Source organism: Schistocerca gregaria, chromosome 4 (assembly GCF_023897955.1).
Source record: "Schistocerca gregaria isolate iqSchGreg1 chromosome 4, iqSchGreg1.2, whole genome shotgun sequence".
NCBI lineage: Eukaryota > Metazoa > Arthropoda > Insecta > Orthoptera > Acrididae > Schistocerca > Schistocerca gregaria.
In genome coordinates, this window is record NC_064923.1 from 463,439,024 (window position 1) to 463,466,516 (window position 27,493).

At 41.9% G+C, this 27,493-nt stretch overlaps 1 protein-coding gene across 1 annotated transcript in view; it reads left to right on the plus strand.

Moving 5' to 3' along the window:
- LOC126266713 (spondin-2-like) overlaps positions 1–6,173 on the plus strand; it is a 587,627-nt gene extending 581,454 nt beyond the window's left edge. Inside the window, exon 6 of the mRNA XM_049971164.1 lies at positions 3,850–6,173. Within this exon, the coding sequence (XP_049827121.1) occupies positions 3,850–4,079 (230 nt within the window). The 3' untranslated portion in view covers positions 4,080–6,173. The remainder of the gene's footprint in view (positions 1–3,849) is intronic.
- Positions 6,174–27,493: the final 21,320 nt, after the last annotated feature.

A 27,493-nucleotide genomic window follows, 5' to 3' on the forward strand; every position in this document is an offset into this window, starting at 1 on the left:
CAACATATCACATTTACAAAAGGTATTCGATAAAAGAGTAATCTATTGGAGGGATATACAGCGCTGGTCCCTACCGACCAGGGTGGGATTGACCAGCCCACCCACTGCACATGTGGCGAAGTATGTCATGTGGTGACACCACTTGTTCAACATTTTTTATTCACTTTTGGGGTATTTCCCGACATTTGTGGCCTCTTCTGTTTTATATTAAATGGTTTTCTCAGGTCACTGCACATCAGCTACCGTATCCTCCGCGACCTGTACAAGGGTGCGCTCCAGGCAAATCCCTTCACAAAGGACTTCCTAAGAGTTACACTACTGGCCATTAAAATTGCTACACCAAGAAGAAATGCAGATGATAAACGGGTATTCATTAGACAAATATATTATACTAGAACTGACATGTGATTACATTTTCACAACCACCTCTGGCCGTAATAACGGCCTTGATACGCCTGCGGATTGAGTCAAACAGAGCTTGGATAGCGTGTACAGGTACAGCTGCCCATACAGTTTCAACACGATACCACAGTTCAATAAGAGTAGTGACTGGCGTATTGTGACGAGCCAGTTGCTCGGCCACCATTGAACAGACGTTTTCAATTGGTGAGAGGCCTGCATAATGTGCTGGCCAGGGCAGCAGTCGAACATTTTCTGTATCCAGAAAGGCTCCTACAGGACCTGCAACATGCGGTCGTGCATTATCCTGCTGAAATGTAGGGTTTCGCAGGTATAGAATGAAGGGTAGAGCCACGGGTCGTAACACATCTGAAATGTAACGTCCACTGATCAAAATGCCGTCAGTGCGAACAAGAGGTGACCGAGACGTATAACCAATGGCACCCCATACCATCACGCCGGGTGATACACCAGTATCGCGATGACAAATACAAGGTTCCAATGTGCGTTCACCGCGATGTCGCCAAACACGGATACGACATCACGATGCTGTAAACAGAACCTGGATTAATCCGAAAAAATGACGTTTTGCCATTGGTGCACCCAAGTTCGTCGTTGAGTACACCATCGCAGGCGCTCCTGCCTGTGATGCAGCGTCAAGGGTAACAGCAGCCATGGTCTCCGAGCTGACAGTCCATGCTGTTCCAAACGTCGTCGAGCTGTTCGTACAGATGGTTGTTGTCTTACAACTGTCCCCATCTGTGGACTCGGGGATCGAGACGTGGCTGCACGATTCGTTACAGCCATGCGGATAAGACCCCTGTCATCTCGATTCCTAGGGATACGAGGCCGTTGGGATCCGGCACGGCGTTCCATATTACCCTGCTGAACCCACCGATTCCATATTCTGCTAAGAGTCATTGGATCTCGACCAACGCGAGCAGTAATGTCGCGATAGGCTACAACCCGACCTTTATCAAAGCCGGAAACGTGATGGTACGCATTTCTCCTCCTTACACGAAGCGGCACATCAACGTTTCACCAGGCAACGCCAGTCAACTGCTGTTTGTGTGTGAGAAATCTGTATGAGAAATCTCATGTCAGCACGTTGTAGGTGTCGCCACCGGCGCCAACCCTGTGTGAATGCTTTGAAAAGCTAATCATTTGCATATCACAGCGTACAGTCCGCTGCCCAGTGAAAATTTAATTCTAGAAGACCAAACATTTCTTTACAGTACCACAACATGCTCTCCCTCTCTCTCTCTCTCTCTCTCTCTCTCTCTGACGTGCATATCGATAACATACAAGAAGTAAATGGCAAGACGACCTTGCAAACATAATTTCGAAATTTGGTGAAATTTTGAATGTATTAAACATTTTCAAGCCAAACCGTCATGGCAATTTTAACAAATATTTTTCCAATTGTATTTGCACTGTGGTTCAGAACAGACACACCTTTCAAACGAGCTCCTTGGACACTTTTTCTTTTAGTTGGTTGTGGTTGGGTGGCTGCTCCTGGATATCGTTCTCAAAATTTGTCAATATCTGTTCCATTGTTACGCGACGCTCTTTAGGTAATTTTTTTCATGAGTGCTTCTTTCATTTATTCTTCATCCAGTCCTAACGCTAATGACTTGAGAAAGTAGCTTGAGCTGTTTGTATTGCCATTCACCATAAACTAGACGTAGTTGTTTACCCCAGACACGTAAAACGGCCCATACATATGTCACATAGGCCAGCACCTGGTATTCCTGCCGTGGTCTTATTGTGCACAGAAGATCAAATACATCGAATCTCCCTTTCTTACATTTTAGAAAAGTTGTTTGTTGTTGTGGTCTTCAGTACTGAGACTGGTTTGATGCAGCTCTCCATGCTACCCTATCCTGTGCAGGCTTCTTTATCTCCCAATACTTACTGCAACCCACATCCTTCTGAATCTGCATAGTGCATTGGTCTCCCTCTACGATTTTTACCCTCCACACTGCCCTCCAATGCTAAATTTGTGATCCCTTGATGCCTCAGAACCGGTCCCTTCTTTTTGTCAAGTTGCGCCACATACTCCTCTTCTCCCCAATTCTATTCAACACTTCAACATTAGTTATGTGGTCTACTCATCTAATCTTCAGCTTTCTTCTGTAGCACCACATTTCGAAAGCTTCTATTCTCTTCTTGTCCAAACTATTTATCGTCCATGTTTCACTTCCATACATGGCTACACTCCATACGTATACTTAAAGAAACGACTTCCTGACACTTAAATCTATACTCGATGTTAACAAATTTCTCTTCTTCAGAAACGCTTTCCTTGCCATTGCCAGTCTACATTTTATATCCTCTCTACTTCGACCATCATCAGTTATTTTGCTCCCCAAATAGCAAAACTCCTTTACTACTTTAAGTGTATCCTTTCCTAATCTAATTCCCTCAGCATCACGTGTCTTAATTCGACTACATTCCATTATCCTCGTTTTGCTTTTGTTGATGTTGATCTTATATCCTGCTTTCAAGACACTGTCCATTCCATTCAACTGCTCTTCCAAGTCCTTTGCTGTGTCTGATAGAATTAGAATGTCATCGGCTGACCTCAAAGTCTTTATTTCTTCTCCATGGATTTTAATACCTACTCGGAACTTTTCTTTTGTTTCCATTACTGCTTGCTCAATATACAGATTGAGTAACATCATGGAGAGGCAAAAACCCTGTCTCACTCCCTTCCCAACCACTGATTCCCTTTCATGCCCCTCGACTCTTATAACTGCCATCTTGTTTCTGTACAAATTGTAAATAGCCTTTCGCTCCCTGTATTTTACTCCCGCCATCTTTAGAATTCCAAGAAAAGTACAATGTTCGACTACTTCACCTTCTCATCTCCCTTACCTATCCCGTGCGTCGTTGAAGCTAAAACAGTTTTTTCTTTCCTGTAAATGAATGAGGGCGAAGTAATTCCTGTTTTGCAGCAGTGGTTCTGGGACTTCTGTTTTGTTTTGCGTAACCTATTAACCATTGTCAAATTTTTATCGGCGAGTTTGGTGGTTACTTCAGGAGAAGCAAACTAATTGTCCATCATAATGTTCCGGTTGGTTCCAAAAATAGGTTTCACTTTTTTTCATTACATAATATGTCGCAACTGAAAGAAATTAAATTTCGCGTCTGTAGCACGTCGTCTTCGTGGTGAAGCAATTTTAATGGCCAGTAGTGTAAATTTGTAGAACTGACAGTCACAGTCAGTGTTTTATCTCCTATTTTCTCCTTTGCTTTTAAGAATTCAGCCGTTTCATTTTAGTAAAATGGTATCAAATGACTTGACGAAACACGTTATGTTTGCTTGTGACGCTTGGGCCTTAAGCCGACCCTATAGAGAAGGGTGTCTACGTCACTGAAGGCGAGAGACATGTTCAATTCTTGAACTGTTTAGTGTTAAGTTGGTACAGGAGTTGTCGGTGTTCGCAGGGTCGGGCATCCGCGACTGCCGAGTCGGCGACTGGTCAGCGTGGGGTCCGTGCAGCCAGTCATGCGGCATCGGCGAGATGCAGCGGCGGCGCAAAGTGGTGCGCGAGGTGGGCCGGCGCGGCGGCAGGCCGTGTCCGCCTCTGGTGGAGACGCGCTGGTGCGGCAGCGCGCGCACCTGCGGAGCCGAGACGCGCGGCGGCTACTTCCACTGGGGCGCCGGCGCGCCCTAGCCGGGAGCCGCCGCCTGTTCCACAATCTCCCCGCCACCACGCACCTTCTGTAACACTTTGTGACTCCGTTTCTTTTGAGGAACCCTGCCTTCGACTCATTCTTCACCAGACGTACGCCGCGCTACTGGGCAAGCGTACCGTGTACGTGTTGACAGCGTAGCGTGTTACTTCGTTTGTGGTGTCGATCCGAGACAGCGAGCTGGAGGGATCGTTTCCAGAGCTACTGGAGAGCACCAGCTCGAGAACAATTCTAGTGGCATCATTTGCGAGAACTGTAACCGTGTACCAAGTTTTTCAACAAGTCGGTGAAGTGCAGCACAGCGAAAAATTTCCAGGAACTCTTGTTAAGTACGTCCAAAATCACAGGGTTACTACAAAAGCTTCTCCTTAATTTAACACTATACTCCAAAAACTAGAAACCAAGCAGAGATTACTGACAGTTGGTGGATACTGCACACCCACCGCGATATAAATGCAGTATGCATCCTCATCTCGTCAGCGAACACATTCCTTTCTAGTATTTGTACGTGGCGGATGCAGGTTTCAGTAAGTTCCATTCAGCGATCTTCAAGATTCAGCGTGGTTGCGGAGCTAAATACTTCTCTTGCTCCATCTCCTCCTAGAATCCGCTAATACTTCCATTTCTATACACGCTGTACTTACAACGTTCTTCGTAATCTTTTTAAATGTTCGAACCTTTCCTAGTCCCATAGATTTCGCCTCTGTCGCTGCATACTTTTACATGATATGTTGTCCTGAATGGGTCGGCAAGTGTTCAACCAATAAGTTCTATCTTTCCCTTAGCATTTTCCATCTACTTTACTTATCTATTCTTCCGATTACCGCTCTATACCTACCGCGTCTGCATCTCTAATATGCATCACATGGACAAAAATTTCTATACCAGTAAGTCTTAAAGACAAATTGTTATCCAGACAGCAGCCACCCATCTGCTGACGCCACTACCTCTGTTATGCTTCGAGGTAAACTCAAACCACGAATACTGAACTTTTAGAACGTCTCCTTTCTTATCACGGATGACATTAGCGAATGGACGATTTAACTTCGGATTCGCAACATCCCGAATGTCGGTGAGTCGTTTGTAGTAACTCTGTTCAAATAACGATATTCACATATTTAACCTAAACCTTGTGCGGTCTTTCAACGTCACTGTATTTTGAATAGCTGGATTAATGGCTATGTGAACAACGATAACTGAAATTTCTGCCCTCTAAAGACAGTCAGACGTCACAATATTTTTGCGCTGAGTGTCCAAATTACATGACAATTTCTAAAACGTTTAAAGTACTATAAGACACTATTGAGACGCTGGACCGTCGAAATTTTTGGTCCACCGCGTGCGTCACTTTTGTGCATTCCGTTCTGGCGGATGCGTGTACAATAAAAAGTCTCTTTAAGTTTCATTAACACATTCGTTAGAAATTAGCGAAAATTTTCGACGTCTTTTAAATTATCAATACGGAAAATAGTTATCTCACTCTGGGCGTAAATTTCAAGTAGACTTTCACTTGAATAAAATTCCTTTTCATTACCTAGAAATTGCACGATTCGAACGAACTGACGGGTAGCTCGAAGATATGTAAGTTATTCAATTAGCGAAAGGTTTTAGATTTAATGATTAAGTATAAATACTTTTAATATATTTCGGTAAGATTCTACGCTAACACGACGGACTCTGCAAACGACACGAACTTCACGTGTCCAACAATCACAACGTAAAGGAAGAGTGCGTCTTAATATTTGGTAGGTAAGAGTCATTTCATCGATACAGATGCGTATCGAAAACTGTACAGTTGTCTAGATTTGTAAGTTCGTAAACAGTTTGAAACACAGTACTGTAGCTGTTGTTAAGCAGATATTCTTGCTACTATTGTAAAAGTTGGAAGAAAAATTGTAAGATAATCACCTTTCATACAGTGGCCTTTTAACTGTCAGACGTCATGTTCGTCCTTGTCTCAGTTTAATGAAAGAAACTGACTTTTATTGTAACTCGAAAACTTCTTTTACTAACTCGCAGTGTAACATTGTAAGAAATTGTTGCCTTATTTTTCAATAAATATTGTGTACAAACCACGTCTATATTATGATTTCCAATTAACTGATAACCATGAATAATACAACTGCTTGTAAACTACTTATCTGTTGAAAGTAGTTTCCCTACCAGCTGAAAATCACTGTTCGATAGGTTCCTGACCCACTTTTATGTTGTTGTTGCAAGTGATCAAGTACTCAAGCGAAACACGGGAATTAATCGACAATGTCATGTTTAATTTTTCGATGTACGACGTTATTTAATACAAAGTATCATTCTGTCCTGATCTACTTTCATTGAATTTTTGACAACTTTTCCAAATTAAAGTTGAACACTAATTTCCCAGTAAAGTTTTGTCAGTAAAAATTATCTGGAAGAAGTGTTCTAGATATGTGGGATACTTACAAAATAATAGGAAAACGCAATATCAGTAATTCTAAAAGATACGAAATGCAATTTTTTGTGAATCTGCAAGGAATATATTTATGTTAATAAACGAAACTTATTAGAATAGCTGATGTTGTTGTCAGCAACCAAAACTTCTAAAAAATTTCTTTCTGCAAAAAGTGATGTGGAAAATACAATAGATACGTGTCTTATCAACCATTCATAAACGTAATCGTAAAACGTAGAATCAGTGATTTATAGTGCATTAAGTTACACGCCGAAGAGGTAAAAAGGAACCAAAGTTTTAAAAACGTGCTAGGTACAAGACCAAGAGTTATTGAACATAAATTCCACAAGTTGAAATACACTGAAAAGCTACAGACGATTAAGTGACCATGAATGAGCATACATCTGCAATATTGGATATAAGGAATTGCATATTTTGAGAATGAAAACATCCCCCAGGTAGGCTGTTTTCTTTTTTCTTTTATCTATGCGATTGGTCATTTTCAATCTTTGGTCATTTTCAAGCACGTGTATTATGCTTTCAGCTTCATTTTACATTATAATATACCACTGCCATACGTAGAGAGGAATAAATGTTCAACTGTTGCACATGGTTATGTCTGCACACACACACACACACACACACACACACACACACACACACACACACAGAAGTAAGATTTATTGGTGTCCACTTGTACGGCGATATACACACATCAAAAAAAGTTTCGCATCACCTCAATTCCCGGAACTCCTGAAGATAAAAGTTTGACTGTGGATACTATATCACAGACACAGTCCCTTTGACTCATTTTCATGAGCAATGAAAAGGGCGGAAATGATGATTACGTTGATCTCCATTCCAATTTTCTGTACACGTTCCGGAACTCTCGAACAGAGGTGATGCAAAACTTCTTTTGATGTGTGCATTACAATGTAAAATGAAACTCGAAACTTAAGATACATTCTTGGAAATGGGAGAAGGTTCAAATTGGCCAATCGCATAGATAATAAAAAGAATACAGCCATCCTGGCCATGGTTTCATTGTCAAAATACGTCGATGCTGTGGATCCCCACAAAAAAAATTTAAGATGGTTTTGCAGTTAAGTTTCAATAGTTTTTTAGCTTACTGTTAGATGCAAGGAAGAAATGGACAGTGAAACGAATTATAGCGCTGCGTAAATAGCTAGTGATCCTTTCCATTTATTAGATAGTTCAAACATATCATTTAAATCACAGATCCTCCAGTTTTGGTTACTATGTCATCCTATTCTGACTGCATGACAGTAACTGCAAAACCAATTTAATACTTTGAAGTAACGAAAAATGAAGATTGCAGCTCTTTTCAGTCTTGGTTACACGTGTTGTGGTGACATTCTTTCAGTTTGTCGAGTCGTAGTAGAATTATTCATGACTGTTTCAACTTACGCTGGATGGAGAGCTGCTAATAAAACAAACGTTTTGCTTACGAGTCTTGGCACAACATTGACTTAATAGTAATGATGATGTCGCTTTATTGTCTTTACATCCTCGTTTAATGCCATATAGTTTCATCTCTCGTAAGGAATTCCCTCGTCATTAATTAAACTGAGACCATCGATAGCAGATAATTTTACCCCGGGACGTTTCTGGCAAAGATTTTAGAATTTTGTTCTTGTGTGCGATCACTGCTCTGCAAGTATCAGTGATCCCAAGGTGCTTGAAAGTGACCGACAGTCGAAATCAGCTAAGATTCCAGACAATAAATGGATTACAGCTTGCTTATACCATGTCGCTGTTCTTAAAAAAAATTATAACGAAGTGGTTAGTAGCGAGTTGCTTCACTTCTGGAATGCAATACAGCAGCGACTTGGCATCGCATGGCTCCAACAAGTCGGCGGTACATTTTCGGAGGTACGTGGCATCAGCTTCATTCGACTCCCTCGGTGGTTTGTAGGAGCCAAGTGTGCGAATGTCCCATCGATTTCAGATCACGCAAATTTGGTGGCTAAGTCGTCAACATGAGTTCACTAAAATGCTCCCCAAAACACTGCAGAACGATTCCTGCATAGTGACATCGACTGTTATCCTGCCGGAAGACGTCATCAGCATAGGGGAATACGTCAAGAATGAAGGGATGCAGGTGGTCTGTAATAGTGTCATAACACCTGTTATGGCGCCTTCAGCTACTGTTACAAGCTCCGTGGAAGGCTAGGTGAATGCACTCCATAGCATATTAACTGTCCTCGCCGACTTGCGTCCGTGGCGCAGTGTATGTTCCTAGCAGCCGTCTGCCTGAATGAAGCATATACGGCCACGGCCATCGACCTCGTGTACCAAGAAACGTTTACGTTGATCCACGGTCCCATATCGATGATACCGTTAGCCATGCAGTCATAATAGACGATGTCATTGTGATAATATGGGAATGTCGTTCCTATAACGATTTGCTCATCTGATACGTTCTTTGTCGTTGTGTTCCCGTCATTAATGTGATTATGAAGAGAAGCAGAAAATGAGCTCCAATACGGAAATAAAGTATTTCCTGATCCTTTTCCACAGAACACATTTTATTGTTCTTTGTGAGAAGAATGTTACCTGAAAGAATGGCCATACTTATTGTTACATCCTGTATAGCTGGAGATCAGAGACCAGTGCCAGATTCAAGGGCTGCTTTTCCACATTTCACACAAGTTGCTTCACCTACGCTCTTTAGTCATGTGACGCCAAATCGTCCACCCCATTAGCTGAGTGGTCTGCGCATCTGACTGTCATGCAACGGGTTCAGGTTCAATTTCCAGCTGACTCAGAGTTTCTCTCCTCGAGGACTTGGTGCTGTATTGTCTCATTTCATCACCACCGACATGTCCCCCACTGCAGTGTCACCTGAAAAGACTTCCAACTCGGCGGCTGTACTTACGTAGGTGGGGATTCCGGTCGCAATGACATACGATCATTTCATTTCATTTCTTACGTCTAACCCTAAGCAGGATAAGTCGGAAGAACCCTCCGTTGATGTGCTTAGGTAGTGACAGAGAACTGAAGATCACAATAAAAGTGGCGGTCTTCTCTCTCCCTCTCTCTCTCTCCATTATCTCTACTTGTACTTCGCACAACATAGACTGTTGTCTGTGATGCCTGTCCTTGTTTCATTTCAGAGTACCCATCTCCATAATATCACGGCTTGTGACCACTACCTTCTTTTAGTTGAGAGAGTTGTGGAACTCAGAAAGGTTCCATCTGCTTTGATTTGTTATTTTAACCAACAAGTAACCAATTTGAAATCTTTTAAAAGGTAACTACAAACCTTCCTAAACCTCTATGGGCAATGAGACGGGACGCTTTGTCAAACGTCCGCTCCTTCCTCTTCATCATTAGAAAAACATTCCGAAATACGACTTCTCGAGTTCCGTTTCTAAATACATTCTGATCGTCAGAAGGACTTACCTCCGAGTTTTGGAGGAGTGGTTGCCCTTTATACCAGTCGGTACGCCCATTGCAATGGAAATCCTGTCGTGTAGCTGATCTGCCATGGTGTTCCAACGATCAGCTATGGATATGGAGGTCCACCCAGACACAACCACACTTATCGAGGTAAGCCTTGTACAAAGGACGAATAGTAGGTTTCCCAGAGGTTGCCCGCTAGCAACCGTGCACCTCATCGGCGCGTGCCACACTTTGAAATGGATGTTTTTTTTATAGACATTTCTACCATCCTCACAACCCGAGCGGTAAGTCAGGATCCACGTCCTCTGTGACATACAACGTTCCGCACGTTGGCCGCTGAAGCATTCCCAGAGCTTACGGTTACAGAGGAAAGGCGGCGCTCACCAGTCCCCATCTGAGGAAACCCAGGTTCACGAAACCTGTATCCAGCTGAGCTACCTGAAGTGCCCACCCTTTGGACACAAGTATCTTATCGATTGCCACATACGCAGCAATGATTACTCGCCTAACTGCTCAAAGTGTGGTTCGATCCGAATACTCCCGACGTGTAGTTGCTTATCAGTCCGCTGACTATGTCATTAAAATACTAAATAACTGTACTTAAATGTGCTATACCCTCGTACTTCTTGTTGTTAATCTGCCCTTAACTCTAACTCACCTAGTCCACGTCTCAAACCCTAGGACTGACACGGAACAGATTTTCCCTTAGGACTGACACGGAACAGATTTTCTTGTGTGTTTTTAGAAGTTGCATGCATCGTGCTTCATAAATGCTGAAGCACTAATTACACTCACCATTTCAAGAGTATCTTATTTTTAGGAGCTGTGCCGTACACTCGGTAATTTTATTGGCATCTGTGTAACATGACAGGCCATTCGAGTTAGTCTGACTGTTATGCAACGGGTCCGGGTTCGATTCCCAGCTGGGTCGGAGTTTCTCCCCTCGAGGACTGGGTGCTGTCTTGTCCTTTTTTAAATGATTCCATCCTAGCTTTTATTAGAGTAAAATAGTCTAGAATGTTTTAAATAAATTATTAACTATATTTATAAATGGAAGTTGTGTTTGCATCAGTTGCAGGTATTGTTTGATATATCGAATAGTTGTGTATATGTCAGAGAAACTTGACAGCAGTAAAATATTTCACCATTAACATGTACATACACATGTACTTCTACACTAGGTGATCAAAAGTATCCGAACACCTGGCTGAAAATGACTTACAAGTTCGTGGCGCCCTCCATCGGTTATACTGGGATTTAGTATGGTGTTGCCTCACCATTAGCCTTGATGAGAGCTACCACTCTCGCAGGCATACGTTCAATCAGGTGCTGGAAGGTTTCTTGGGGAATGGCACCCATTCTTCACGGAGTGCTGCACTTAGAAGAGGTACCGATGTCGGTCGGTGAGGCCTGACATGAAGTCGGCTTTCCAAACCATACCAAAGGAGTTCTATAGGATTCGGGTCAGAACTCTGTGCAGGCCAGTCCATTAAGGGATGTTATTGCCATGTAACCAATCCGCCACAGGCCATTCATTATGAACAGGTAGTCGATCGTGTTGAAAGACGCAATTGCCATCCCCGAATTTCTCTTCAAAAGTGGGAAGTAAGAAGGTACTTGAAACGTCAGTGTAGGTCTGTGCGTGAGAGTACCATGAAAAATAACAAGGGGTGCAAGCCCCCTCCCTGAAAAACACGACCACACCGTAACACCACCGCCTACGAAGTTTACTGTTAGCACTACAGACGCTGGCAGGTGACGTTCGCCGGGAATTCGCCTACCCAAACCCTGCCATCGGATTGCGACATTGTGCACCGTGATTCATCACTCCACACAACGTTTTTCCACTGCTCAATCGTCCAATATTTACGCTCCTTACACCAAGAGGCGTCGTTTGGCATTCACTGGCGTGATGTGTGGCTTCTGAGCAGCCGTTCGACCATGAAATCCAAGATTTCTCACCTCCTGCCTAACTGTTATAGTACTTGCAGTGGATCCTGATGCAGTTTGTAATTCCTGTGTGATGGTCTGGGTAGATGTCTGCCTACTACACATTACGACCCTCTTCAACTGTCGGCGGTCTCTGTCAGTCAACAGGCGAGGTCGGCCTGTACGATTTTGTCGCTTTTGTGCTGTACGTGACCCCTCACGTTTCCACCTTAGTATCAAATCTGAAACAGTGGACCTAGTGATGTTAAGGAAGGCGGAAACGTCGCGTACAGACGTATGATAAAAGCGACACGTTCGAAGTCCACGAGTTCGGCGGAGTGCTCCATTCTGCTCTCTCACGATATCTAACGACTACCTGGCAGTAAGTGGCAGTACAATCTAATATGAAAAACGTATGTTTTTAGGGGTGTCCGGATACTTTTGATCACATAGTCTACACCTACAAACCAAGCCACCATTAGTCATTTCCTTTCCTGTTCCCTTTGCAAACTGAGCGAGGGAAAAACAATTCCTTACGCCGCTGTGTGAGCCCTAATTTCTATTACCTTGTCTTCACGGTCCTTACGAGAGATGAACGATGGTGGTAGTAGTAGACCTGTTCTGCAGTCAGCTGCAAAACCCGGTTCTCTGAACTTCTCAGGAGTGTTTCACGAAAAAACATCTTCCTCACTCCATAGATTCCATTTGAATTCACAGAGTACGTTGATCTAAACTGGCGGTGACAAATCTTGCTGTACGCTTATGAATTGCATCTGTGTCTTCCTTTAATTTGACCTTGTGCTGATCCCAAACTCGCGAGAATTACTTAAGAATAGGTCTCACAAATGTTCTACACACAATCTCTCCTACAGACATACTGTCTTAGGACTCTTCCACTTAGTTAACGTCAACCACTTGCCTTCCCTAACACCGACCGTAAGCACTCTTTGCAGCATTGCACCAGGATGTTTCTTGGATCTACCTGTTTCAAGCAGCACACGCTTAAGTAACCCTGTATCCTCTTACAGTCATTCAACGACGAGACTTCCTCGCGCATTACAGCGGCACCAGCAAATCGTCGCTAACTGCTCGCCACTTTTTTTCATCTGATCCTTTATGTATGTACAGAAGAAGAGCGGTTCTATCACACTTCCCTGGAGAACAACTGAAGATTCCTTTCATCTCTGATAAACTCTTGTCGTCCAGGACAACGTACTGCGCTCGTTTACTTAACGACTCTTCAAGACACTTATATATCTGAGGTCCCGTTCCGTATGCTTGGACCTTGGTTAACAGTCTGCAGTTGGGCGCTGTGTCAAATGCTTCCCGGAAATCTAAGAATATGGACACTGCCTATTGCCCTTCATTCGCGATTCGCAGGATGTGCGAGGAAAGTGGCTGCTGAGTTTCGCACAAGCGATGCTTTTTAAATCCGCGCTGATCTGTGGGTGAAACATTTCTGTCTTAAGGAAATTTATTATGTTCAGACATAAAATATACTCAAGAATTCCCCAGAAAACCGACGTTATGGATGATGGTCTGTAACTACTGGTCCGTTCTTACGCCCATCGTGTGCACAGGACTCACCTGCGTATTTTTCCCACTCACTTTGAACTTTTCACTGAGCCGGAGATTCAAGACGAATGCAATCAGGTAAGCGAACAACGCCGTAGATTACGGTCTGTAAACCTGAACTGGTTTTCCGTCCCGATCTAGTGACTGATTTCCTTTCAACTTTTTCAGTTACTTCCAAAAGCCAGGGATGCTTGTTTCTATGTACTCTATAGGAGTCTGTACGACTGTTAAACCCTCCTAAGTGAAGGATTTTTTTTAAACGTGAAATTTAAAACGTCAGCCTTCCTTTGCTGTCTTCTATTGCCACAGCAGAACAGTTGGCGAGTAACTGAACAGGATCTTTCGACCAGCTTAGCAGTTTTGCGTAACATGGGAATTTTGTCGAGTTCTCGGCAAGATATCTCACTAACTTATAACGGTGGTAGTTGTATACTTCGGGCATCGATCTTTTCATGGACGAATAATTTTCTACAAACATCCGTCTGTGTATATTTCTGCGTTCCTTTTTGAATTGTGGGTGCAACCTTCCTTTGCTGTCTTCTATTGTCACAGCAGAACTTTTGGAGAGTAACTGAACAGGATCTTTCGACAAGCTTAGCAGTTTTGCGTAACATGGGAATTTTGTCGAGTTCTCGGCAAGATATCTCACTAACTTATAACGGTGGTAGTTGTATACTTCGGGCATCGATCTTTTCATGGACGAATAATTTTCTACTAACATTCGCCTGCGTATATTTCTGCGTTCCTTTTTGAATTTTGGATGCAATTTTTGTTATTAAACTTTGGTGGGTATTTACCTTACTTCATCCACTTATTCGCCACACACTTCTGCATAGCGTCATGTGGAAAACAACTACCTCGACCTCCGTTGTGCCTTTTCACCACCTCTGCTACAGAAATCGAACTCTACCCACGCGCAAGGACTCTTTTACGTAATTCTTTACATAACTGCTTCCTAACATGGCGCAACAATTCAGATCGTTTGGATACTTTTGAGCACAGCCAAGATGCCTGCCTGGGGCTATAGTGTATCTGCGCCATTTTAATGGCTTGTTAAGTACTTTTAGCTACACCCATTACGTAATTTTTTGGGTAAATACTTTTCAACATGTCACAAAAATCAAACTTCTGAGCATTCAGGTACTTTCTGACACAGCCACGACAGCTATATTATGCCTTCCTGTTTCATTTCAATGACCAGGTGGGTGAAATACTAAGCTTTGGTTGGAAGAGAGGGAAGGGGATGGAAGAGGAACAGGAGACAGGGGGTTACAAAGGACACCTGGCGTAGTTCTGCCATCTTGGAACATTTCTTGAATTAAAAAAAATGGTTTTGGATTTTATTTCCTACCATCTTGTATTTCCCACCAACGCCACGTTGTATTTTTAAATTTCGGGCCATCTGCCATCCTTATGACGCGATACATGCAAGAGAACGTCAAATTAAATACCTTTCAGCCGTCAATTTTCAATCTTATTTTATTTGACAAACAGTTTCAGCGTTTTACTATGCCATTTTCCGGCCCTTGTACAGACAACAATGCTACCGGTATAAAATAGATAACAAAACAAGGGCATGGTGCACGTCTTATATACAGTGGTAATATGTAATAACGTAACAATAACATACCAGGAAGTACAGGAAGTTACAATAGTTACAGATAAATTGAGGAATAAAATAAGAAAACTGTGCACACCATATTAACTGAAACTAGTGAGCAAAGTATAAACGCCATACAATCGTAAAAAAGGAATCTACTAAACGGAGATCAATATTTCATGTTATGCGTAGACAATCACGGTATAATGCTAATATAATGCCCGTGAAGCAACAGGAGTAAAATAATTTAGTCATATACTGACGAGTTCAGACTGAACATAAAACGTTTGATTAAATGGTGTCATATACTAGTAAAACTTATTGGAGGTCAACCCCATAACTATCTGTCTCATCATATACTAATAATAACTAATAAAAGAAGAATAAAACTACATCAGTACAATTTATCGATCACAACCCATGAGATGCAACATATTTAATAACAGATTTCTAGTGAATCAAACTATGAATTTAATGTAATAAACCGTAACGAATTCCCACTAAGCAGTAAGTATTGAAACATGGAAATTATAAAACCACGTTATCACGAAGGTGATAAGTCTGTCAGTAAGCAGACGTGTGACGATGTGACAAACTGAATCAAAAGTTGTGGAATAAGCATAAAAGAAAAGTACTGCGATGTATACGCAGTGTGTCATAAAGACACTAATTACAATCAGAACAACCAAAGGCTGTTTACCTCTACATGTCATGCATCCCTTAAAGAAGCGAAGAGAAAAGATAGCATGACCTACGACAGAAAAACCACCAGAGCACATGTGTTCGGGTGTACCACACAATTTGTTAGAATCTTTGTGATCAGATGGTTAATTGAGAATGTGAATGTTAACGAATATACCGGAACACTGTGACGAGTATTATCAAGGAAAAAGATGTTCAGGTCAGGAATCTCAACAAGCACCTGTGTCAACTAATAAAACTAGTAATCGCGTGAAATCTAACACTCGTCTCACAACATAAAAACAATGTAAAGAGGGAAAGACTCATTCACCACACTAACAAACAATAATACCAAACAAATTCAGTGCAGCAAACGTCGTTGTTACACATCGAAGAATGAAGGGAAGCAAGTAAGTAGGTGGAGGATGACATGTCGGGCACATGATAGCCTTCAAGACCAAATGAAGATTAAAGGGCGCCAGGAGCCCTGTAGCATTCCTACTAATGAGACCGTGATGTGGTAGTGAATTTGATAAAAAAAATACCACTAAAGATGGAGTGGTTACTCAGAACGCTGTGAAATATAACTTATAGTTAACTGGAAAGATTCATAAGGCATTTCATTTTGGAATCAACCTCTGGGCTCATGGAACAGTTAACGAGTGTTCTGCCCGTACATGGTGTCCCAACGTAATGTATGTGTTAATTAGTGGACAGATACATGGATTCAGAACTTTGGGGCTAAACAACGTGGTCATTAACACCCTTTCTCAAGATCGTTGTACTGGTGTATGAGCAGTTAAAACAAAAAGCGGTGACCAAATAACTAAAGCTACGGTAACAAAAAATTTCACATACTATCTCCACGATATCTATTCATACCATTAACAGTATTCATCCGAAGACCAGTATCAGTTGCAAAGGTTGCAAAGCGATTTAGAAAAGATTGCTGTATGGTGTGGCAGGTGGCAGTTGACGCTAAATAACGAAAAGTGTGAGGTGATCCACATGAGTTCCAAAAGAAATCCGTTGGAATTCGATTACTCGATAAATAGTACAATTCTCAAGGCTGTCAATTCAACTAAGTACCTGGGTGTTAAAATTACGAACAACTTCAGTTGGAAAGACCACATAGATAATATTGTGAGGAAGGCGAGACAAAGGTTGCGTTTCATTGGCAGGACACTTAGAAGATGCAACAAGTCCACTAAAGAGATAGCTTACACTACACTCGTTCGTCCTCTGTTAGAATATTGCTGCGCGGTGTGGGATCCTTACCAGGTGGGATTGACGGAGGACATCGAAAGGGTGCAAGAAATGGCAGCTCGTTTTGTATTATCACGTAATAGGGGAGAGAGTGTGGCAGATATGATACGCGAATTGGGATGGAAGTCATTACAGCAAAGAGGTTATACGTCTCGGCGAGATCTTTTTACGAAATTTCAGTCACCAACGTTCTCTTCTGAATGTAAAAATATTTTGTTGAGCCCAACCTACGTAGGTAGGAATGATCATCAAAATAAAATACGAGAAATCAGAGCTCGAACAGAAAGGTTTAGGTGTTCGTTTTTCCCGCGCAGTGTTAGGAAGTGGAATGGTAGAGAGATAGTATGATTGTGGTTCGATGAACCCTCTGCCAAGCACTTAAATGTGAATTGCAGAGTAGTCATGTAGTTGTAGATGTAGATATACTTGAATTCCGTAAATTGGTGTTACGTTCAAAAGTATCCAAACAGCCTTAATTGCAAACCAGTACATTGTCATTATGTTCAAAAGTATCCTGGCACTCTGTTAAAAAGTATCTAAACGACCTGAAATGTACAACTGGCGCTGGGTTCGAAAGTATCTGGTGATCTGAATAGTGTAAACAAGATAACGTGTATGTTGCCCCAGAGCCACAATCTTGGCCACATTAAAAAGTATTCTAATGAGCGGAATTGTGTTAACCAATCAGTACATATCCCATCGTGTTCTATGTACCTACTACTTGCCAACATGTAACTTTAGATATTTGTAGCCAACTGAGTGCAAAGCATAACGCACAATGGCTGCTAAATTAAATATTTTCACATCGTGGTTGTCTGTGTTAACTATCAAAATACACGTGGCACTACTAATCTAACTTATAGGTTAATTAGTACCTCCGATAAGCAAAGTTTGATCTTAGCGCCACACCTGCTGCAAGACACAGTGAACCCCCAAATTAAATATTTACATATCTGAATTGTTTTTATTATTGTTCCATAACAATACAAAATACAGGTTAGTAAAAGAATGCAAGGCAGTGATAGTTAACGGTTCCAAAGAATTAGACAGTCTGTCCTGTAACTGTACAAAACAAATGTTGGCTAAATAATATGCTAGTCAGGCAACGAACAAATTTGCTGTCTGTACCATTGTTCAATGTCTGTACAAAACAGATGTTGGTTAAAATAATATGCTAAGCAGACAAGGCAGTGATGCTTAAAAGTTCCAAACAAAGAAATAGATATGGAGAACTCAAAAAAAGTATCGTATCACAAGAAACAGGTAGAGTGTTTGTGTGCATTAACCTGACAGTGGGTGTCAGCTACTTGAAGAATACAATTATTGTATAATTTATAGTTTTGCATTTGCCGACTACAACATGAATGAAGACTGTGAAATCAAGTGCCGCAACGCTAATTCTATGTCTAAATTGTCTGTATTATTGTTCTACGATAGTAGAAAACACATTTGACTAAATTAACAAGCTAAGCAGGCATTGCAGTAATACTGACATCTCTCTCTTAGGCCTAAATGAGGCTGTGTTACTGGCGATACAAAAACGAGTTTTCTTCACCTACTCAAGCACCAGTTTGGAGAAGATGGAGGAAAAGATAATTAATCTTATTCTACACAAGTTTCAGGTGCTCTGACTGGAGCAAATTCTCACATGGGGTGGCTTAGTTACATGCAAAGCTTTAACACCTGAATTTAATACACGTCGTAACAATTTTCCCTGGTCCTTCCTACTGCAGTGTGACTGAGAACTGATACTTGCCTATAACTGAAAATAAAATTGCGATATTTGGAGAAATTTATTATAATTTCTTTGGGGGAGCGGGGGGAGGGGGGGGGGGAGGGAGGCGCTAGTTGTTATGATTTAACAATTTGCGACATGTCATGTGCTTGCCAACTATGTGGAAATTTGTTACAACTTTATTGGGGCTAGTAGGTACTGTGTAACAATCTGTTCCATGTCACCAAATGTGTATTAAATTCAAATGTTAAATGTACTCTTCTGTAAGCTATTTAATCGAAGTGTCTTGTAGTTTCACTGTCTGACAAAAATAAGTCACTCCTCACAGAGGGTATCTTAACCTGGAATTTAGAGCAGCAGTAGCAGTATGCGAGCCATGTGAATTTATACTATTATAAAACGAATCATTACGTATTTTGATAAGTAATACAGACGACTTTAAGTGCTGTTTTACTTTGGAGCCAAGATCAAATTTTCGTTCTTGATCAGAGGTCTGTGTGGAACGTTGTTTGTCATTGTCTCTGACATTAGCAAACTGTGCGGTGTTTATGGGGCTAACATTTCGTGTATGTTGCATTTAGAAGTTACACTTGCATTAAACGAAAATATGTAGTTTAAGTTGTACAACGCATTAAAGGTCTCACCGAAATGCTTTGTCGTGCTAAAATGTGACACCAGTGGATAAACATTCGATAGATATTGACGTTATTTAGTTGTTGACTGTGGAGAGAGAGAGAGTCTGTAAACGTTTTTAGGCAGCCTTGATTCCACATTTCTGATTAGTAGATCCCACAGCCTTCCTCGAAAGTTCGCACTTGTCCATGAGTGGAACATAAACTCAGTTAAGATGAAGATCAAAAGTAATAATTAAAGCTGTATTAGCCAGTCAATTATCACAGTTCTATTTTTTAGTGTAGAGTATCATGCTTTATCATCTTTACCTCCAAAAATGGTACATGGTCAGTTGATGAAAGTTCGCTTTTGTACCATGAGTAACGTAGCATCATTTAGGCCTAAAAGAAACTGTCAACTATTACTTCAGTGCTTGCTTAGCATGTTATTTTAGCCACATCTCTTTTTACTGTAATGGAATAATAATACAGACAATTTAGATATATAACTTTTTAATTTTGGGTCCACTGTGCCTTGCGTCAAGTGTGTTGCAAAGATCTAACTTTGCTCGTTGCCGAGTGCAGATTAACCTGTAAGTTAGATAAATACTACCATGTGTCTTTCGATAATTAATGCAGCCAATTTAGATCTGGAAATATTTAATGTGGCATCCATTTTGCGTTTCACCAAGCGGGCTACAAATATCTAACTTTACGTGTTGGCACAGGGAACAACCTAGGATATGTGCTTACTGGCAGTTTCGATTATACACTTACTGTCATTAGGATACTTCTGAATGTGGCCAAGATTGTGGCTGCGAGGCGACATACTCGTTATCTTCTTTATACAATTCAAATCATCACATACTTTTGATCCTGGCACCAGTTACACATTTCAGGTCGTTCAGATACTTTTGGACGTGGTGCCAATTTATGCAGTTCAGGAGTAAGCGTGCTTTCGAACTTAATGCCAATATATGCAACTAAGGGCATTTGGATACTTTTGAACATGACACCAATTTACACAATTCAAGTCTTCTCTATGTCTTTAAATAAGGTGCTATAGTATGTAAACCAGGTTGTTCGGAGATTTTTTAACATGGTACCAGTTTACATTATTCAGGTCGTTCGGATAATTTGGAATATGCCACCAGTTTATGCAACTGGGGTTGTCTGCATACTTTTGAACATGACGACAATTTACGCAAAGGCAGATGATTTGTATGCTTTTGAACATAGTTCCAATGCAGTTCAGTTCGACAGGTGATCTTGTAGGCTATGCATCTGGAAAAGCTCTGGAGATAAGTCTTTCGTGGAAGGTTTTATTTAGGAGATTTTTCACTGGGCGAGCGACATGAGGTGTCCCAAGAAAACCGTGGTGTCCACAAGGTTTCGAACTTCCAGAGCAAGAATCACACGCTGCACATGGAGATCTCGATTGGGTCCAGACGTGACGGTACGCCTGACAGGCCCTCTGGGTGTATTCTCTTGAAAAAAGAACAGGCCGAGATTAAAGGTGCTTGTGAAACCACTAAAAACATCTACATATACGTCTACATTTATACTCCGCGGGCCACCCAACGGTGTGTGGCGGAGGGCGCTTTACGTGCCACTGTCATTACCTCCTTTTTCTGTTCCAGTCGCGTATGGTTCGCGGGAAGAACGACTGTCTGAAAGCCTCCGTGCGCGCTCGAATCTCTCTAAATTTATATTCGTGATCTCGGGAGGTATAAGTAGGGGGGAGCAATATATTCGATACCTCATTCAGAAACGCACCCTCTCGAAACCTGGCGAGCAAGCTACACCGCGATGCAGAGCGCCTCTCTTGCAGAGTCTGCCACTTGAGTTTGCTAAACATCTCCGTAACGCTATCACGATTACCAAATGACTCTGTGACGAAACGTGCCGCTCTTCTTTGGATCTTCTCTATCTCCTCCGTCAACCCGATCTGGTACGGGTCCCACACTGATGAGCAATACTCAAGTATAGGTCGAACGAGTGTTTTGTAAGCCACCTCCTTTGTTGATGGACTACATTTTTTAAGGACTCTCCCAATGAATCTCAACCTGGTACCCGCCTTACCAACAATTAATTTTATATGATCATTCTACTTCAAATCATTCCGCATGCATACTCCCGGATATTTTACAGAAGTAACTGCTACCAGTGTTTCTTCTGCTATCATATAATCATACAATAATGGATCCTTCTTTCTATGTATTCTCAATACATTACATTTGTCTATGTTAATGGTCAGTTGCCACTCCCTGCACCAACTGCCCATCTGCTGCAGATCTTCCTGCATTTCGCTACAATTTTTCTAATGCTGCAACTTCTCTGTATACTATAGCATCATCCGCGAAAAGCCGCATGGAACTTCCGACGCTATCTACTAGGTCATTTATATATATTGTGAAAAGCAATGGTCCCACAACACTCCCCTGTTGCACATACTGCGACTGCATAGGTTTTTCGTGCACAATACGCTGTTTAACAGTACCCCAAATTCGGCAGTTCTGTGTATTCATTACACCCTGTAGTCTAAAATGTGTCTCGTCACTGCATAGAATATTGCCCACTCACACCTTATCAGCTTAGATCCGTGGCAGGAACCGAAGAACAAATTCAGAATGTTGCGACGGATGACGAGGGTTAGTTGCGGCGTGGTCTGGATCTTGTATGTGTACCAATGTAAAACGTACCGCAAAGCTCTCCGTTCTGTTGACCATGGGATGGACGATTCTCGTGACACTGCACGAGCTCTGGCACTATCCGGGTTCGCGTTGCATGGTCATCTACATCAAAAGCAACAGCAACAGCAACATTGTCAATAATTTCCATCGGGGTAGGAAGCCTTGCTCTCCCAGGTGCCACACCAAGCTCATTCGTGTTTTCGAATTTCATTACTTCCTCAGTGCAGCTCTGTAATTGCTGCTGCCCACATATAACAGTTTCACTAAAAGCACAAGACCTCTCTTCTCGATAGCCATTTTTCACTCACGTTATGGCTTCTCAAATGACAGCGTGGATGTTATAATATCAAAAAAAAGGTGTGACGGTCAAAAGTGAAACTAATTTTTTCCCAGGTGAATCGGTTCCGCATTAACGTAGTACCACAGCTATCAAGTTTCGCTGCAATACGATAGTTGAAACCCGCACTGGACAGCCATGCGTAGCTGCGCTATAATTGCAACAACTCGTACTTTTATTTTACCACCGAGACAGGTTTAGGGCTATTATGCGCACCTTGTTTGACTGCATACAAATACCTGAGTAGCTAGCGTAACTTTATCTGCTTTCGATATAATTGTAATGCTACAGAGAAGTATGAATACCTCCATGTAACAGACAAAATGGCGCTAACTATTCAAATATTCTTTTCAGAGTACCATCTGGTGACATGCTACTGAACTACGTAACACTGTAATGAAACAAGTGCAGCCATCTGAACACGGACTTTACAGCTGGTATCAAGTCATGTTATTAAAATAAAGCTTTTTAAAAGTATTAGTGGCTGATTTTGTTCTCCACCGCCGATCCGTAATTGAGAACAGCTACATAGTTCAGCAACATTACGCATGGATGTAACATTTGCCAGGAGTATTGTCTTATGCGAAAGTGAAACGTGGGCAGCAAATAGTGAAGATAAGAAAATAATAGAAGCTTTTGACATTCTGTACTACAGGAGAATACTTAAGATTACATGATTAGATCAGATACGTAATGAAGAGGTACTGAATCGATCGAGAAGAAAAGATCCTCGTGGTACAACTTGGCTAGAGGACAGACTAGGTTGATTGGAAATTTCCTGCAGCATCAAGGAGTACTTAATATGGTGAAGGAGAGTGTGGCGGTGGCAGCGGTAGGAGGAGAGGGGGGTGTAATTATAGAGGGACACCACGGCTTGAATCCATTAAACACATTTAAATGGGTATACAGTGCAGTTATTATACTCGTATATCAAAAGATATGCACGAGATACACTGCAGTGGAGAGCATCATGGAAATAATCTTTTGACAGAAGGCTACAACAACATTTGCCCACTACGTTTTAGTCTATTTTTAAGGACGTACGTTGTATGATTAAATTCTTCCTATTTTCAGTACCCAGAAAGTGTACAGCATTTGTGCAGGAGAATGGAGGGCGGAGAAGAGGCTGAAGTGCTGTCTCGCCTCTTTGCGGGCGGTGGTACAATATCGGCCTCTGTGAAAAAGTTCTTTTCGCCGACCACTCGATAAGACGGCGCTTTATGAAAAGAACTTTCAGCGGCCCGCAGAGAGGCCTGAGAGAGAGCTTTGACGAAGCTGTGAGCTATCAGAAGCCTCAGCCCTGCCAACAGCCTCTCGCCGAGAGATCAATCAGAGGAGTCGAACAAAGGCCGGAGCGCCATAGCGCCTCAGACGTGTAGCAACCAATCGCTCCGCCCGGCGAACGTCTGACGAATACACCGCAATCAATACACTCTAAAAAGGTGACAGCTGTACACTTCTTTTTGGGTAGTTACTTAATAGCGACCAATTGTGACAGAAATAAAAATCCAAACTAATAAACATGACAAATACCAAAAGACGAGCGATGAGATAACGGTAACCGTCAGCCACTTCTGTGAACATGTGTTGAATTTGAAACATGAGCATATCAAGATGGAAAAAAGAAAGAGGAGAAAATGTATAGATATCATATCCAAGTTAATCTTAGCAAAACACTTTTGTATAACTTGCTCCACAGTTCTAATAAAGAATGAATATCCTAAAACTTCCACCGCAAATATTGCGGAAACGGAAAGAGCTATTGCTGTGCGGTTTTCAAAGAATTGATTGGTAGAAACAGGCTCGTATTATCAGCAATCAACAGATTGTAATAATACTTTTTTGTGCAAACATATACTTTTTAGATGAAACAATGCCTATTGACATCAACGAACTAAAAGTAGGATAAATTAGGATTAGAGTGCGAGTCGTTTACGAGATACCATATTTTGAAAAGTTTCTACATCGATACTTGTACAAAACCTTTTGTAGTACACACTGAAGAACAACGCAAATACATACACTAGTTATGTAGATTCTGACCAGTCACGAAACAAATGACCATCACAGATTGTGTTCAAAATGACCACCGGCAGCGGCAATACAAGGTCTCATTCTGGTATGGAACGATTGCTGCATACATGGTAGCATTTCAGCGGAGATGTTCGAAAAGGCTGCAATAATGCAATGTTGCATATCATCGGGCGTAGTTAGTATGTCTTTCCGGACAGAGTCTTTCAGCTTTCCCCACAGAAAAAGTCTACATGCGTAAAATCTGGGGAAAAAGCCGGCCAAGGTATATGTTCTCCGCGTCCAGTCCTGCAATATGGCTCTGCGTCCTGTCCTGCGATATGGAAACAATTCGTGAACTGTACTGTAGTGTTTCGTGCACTGTGGGATGGAGAGCCATTATGCTGGTTCCATAGGTTTTGTGATGTGTCTGGACTCTGGCCTTAAATTTTAGGCTGGAGGTTTTAGTGTATTGCAGAGTGGCTGACAACTCCCCTTTTTCCTTGCGGTCAGCCAGCCACTTCCATCTGCTACATTGTTTCAGCTTCCTCTATCATTTTCTTCCTGTGTTTTCCATGTTTTACTGCTGACGCTCTGCTTCATCCCACGTTTTTCAACGATTGTTACCCATGTTTTTTGTTCCGTTTTATATTCCTGTTCTGAGATTTTTCTTGACACCCGTCTCACTAAGTTACTGAAGACCTTGCTGTCGTGCGCCCAAAACCCCTCTACTACTACTACTACTACTACTACTCCATAGGTTCCTCCTAGTCTGCAGATACGTCTTCCAGTATCCGTGGAAGATGGTGTATTAGGAGGTTGCGGTACTTGGGCGCGTTCAGTGTCCCGTCTGTGAAATCGGGCCTAAGAGCTGATGGTTCACTATCCCACACTCCATGAACGCTGACGTTCCACCTGATGAAGCCAACGGGGATTGTAAAAGACCAGTAGTACGTGTTTCGGCGGTTTACATGGCCGTGATTGGTAAATGTGGATTCATCACGAAACAAGATACGTGATACATCTAGAGTATCCTGTCTTACTGCCCACGCACACAAGTTAACACGATTCTCATAATTGTTTCCACGAAGTCCATGCTGGAGAGAAATGTGATAGGGATGGAACCTATGTCGATGGGTAATGCGTAGGAAACTTGCCTGCCTCATGCCATTTCCTCGTGTGATCATGTGGGAGCTAACGTGCGGATCAACTGCAGGAGCAACAAGAACATCAATTTTCCCCTTTTCTGTCGTCACTTGTTTCCTTCTGTTAAGTTGTCTAGGTGTTACACTGCCACTTCCACATAACTGGTTGAATAGGTTGATAAATAACCGCCGATATGGTTCGCGTCTATTGGGATATGTTGCTACATACACCGTATGAAAACGAACTGCATTCTTCTAGACTCTCCATACACCATTAGCTTTTTCTACATTGGTAAATCGCATCTGCTGGTCACGACCTACTGCTTAGACTGTCAAGTAACTGACTAGCAATACATCCAAGGACCTATCAACTACGCAGGTTGAATGGCCCAAACAAATGTCGGCATGGGAATTCTTCACAATACGATATCTCTTAAACGACACACATTAGAATCATGCAACAAAGACTACTGACATTCTAATTTACAGTAATATTAGTTTGTTAATATCAATAGACATCGTGTCCTATTTAAAAACGTGTGTGTTTGTCCCAAAAATACACTTTCCAAGAATACGAGCCGCTGACTACCAATCCATTCTGTGAAAACCACACAAGAATAACCTTCCCATTTCCGCAATATTTACGATACAAGTTTCGGGTGATTCACCCTACATACTCGTATTTGAAGAAATTCACGCCACCACCTATGCTGCTTTTAGTGAATAGTTCTTTATTACCTACTAGTTTCGGTAGGAACCATTACTTTCAAGTAATTTATTATATTAAAACTATTTACATACACGGTAGTGCTGCGACAGAACTGTGTTATCACGTGGCAGCAACGCATGTACTGCTGTGAATTTTCATGACCAAGACAACTTTGTTATGGGAGTTTAAATGTTAATATATCCTACAAAGATTTTATTTATTTATTCGCATGGCAATTTTACAGAGCACGTTAAGTCAATACATCAAATCTTGCTTTCTTCCTCCTTCTTTCTTTCTGCCTACATTAATTTCATGAATTCTGATCTCTGTCTTCGGAGCTCCTCGACATTTTCGGCTGCTACATTTTTCGCTTTTGTTCTTCCCTGAAGATAGCATTCTGAATTTTATTCCTGTATAAATTTCTGCTGTGTAAGTTCACTATTTAATGTTTGCTTCTTTAACCCCATTTCTAGTCTTTGTAAACCACGCAAATTGTCCTTTAAGCTTCATTATTTAATTAAACCCCCCATGAACCACGGAGCTTGGCGTTGGTTGGGAGGCTTGCGTGCATCAAAGATACAGATAGCGGTACCGTAGGTACAACCACAACGTAGGGGTATTTGTTGAGAGGCCAGACAAACGTGTGGTTCCTGAAGAGGGGCAGCAGCCTTTTCAATAGTTGCTGGGGCAACAGTCTGGATGATTGACTGACCTGGCCTTGTAACACTAACCAAAATAACCTTGATGTTCTGGTACTGCGAACGGCTGAAAGCAAGGGAAAACTACAACCGTAATTTTCCCCGGGGGCATGCAGCTTTACTGTATGATTAAATAATGATGGCGTCCTCTTGGGTAAAATATTCCGTAGGTAAAATAGTCCCCCATTCGGATCTGCGGGCGGTGACTACTCAGGTTCAAATGGCTCTGAGCACTGTGGGACAACATCTGTGGTAATCAGTCCCCTAGAACTTAGAACTACTTAAGCACAACTAACCTAAGGACATCACACACATCCATGCCCGAGGCAGGATTCGAACCTGCTACCGTAGCAGTCGCGCGGTTCCGGACTGAGCGCCTAGAACCGCTAGACCACCGCGGCCGGCGGACTTCTCAGGAGGACGTCATTATCAGGAGAAAGAAAACTGGCGTTCTACAGATCGGAGCGTGAAATGACAGATCCCTTAATCGGGCAGGTAGCTTAGAAAATTTAAAAAGGGAAATAGATAGGTTAAAGTTAGATATAGTGGGAA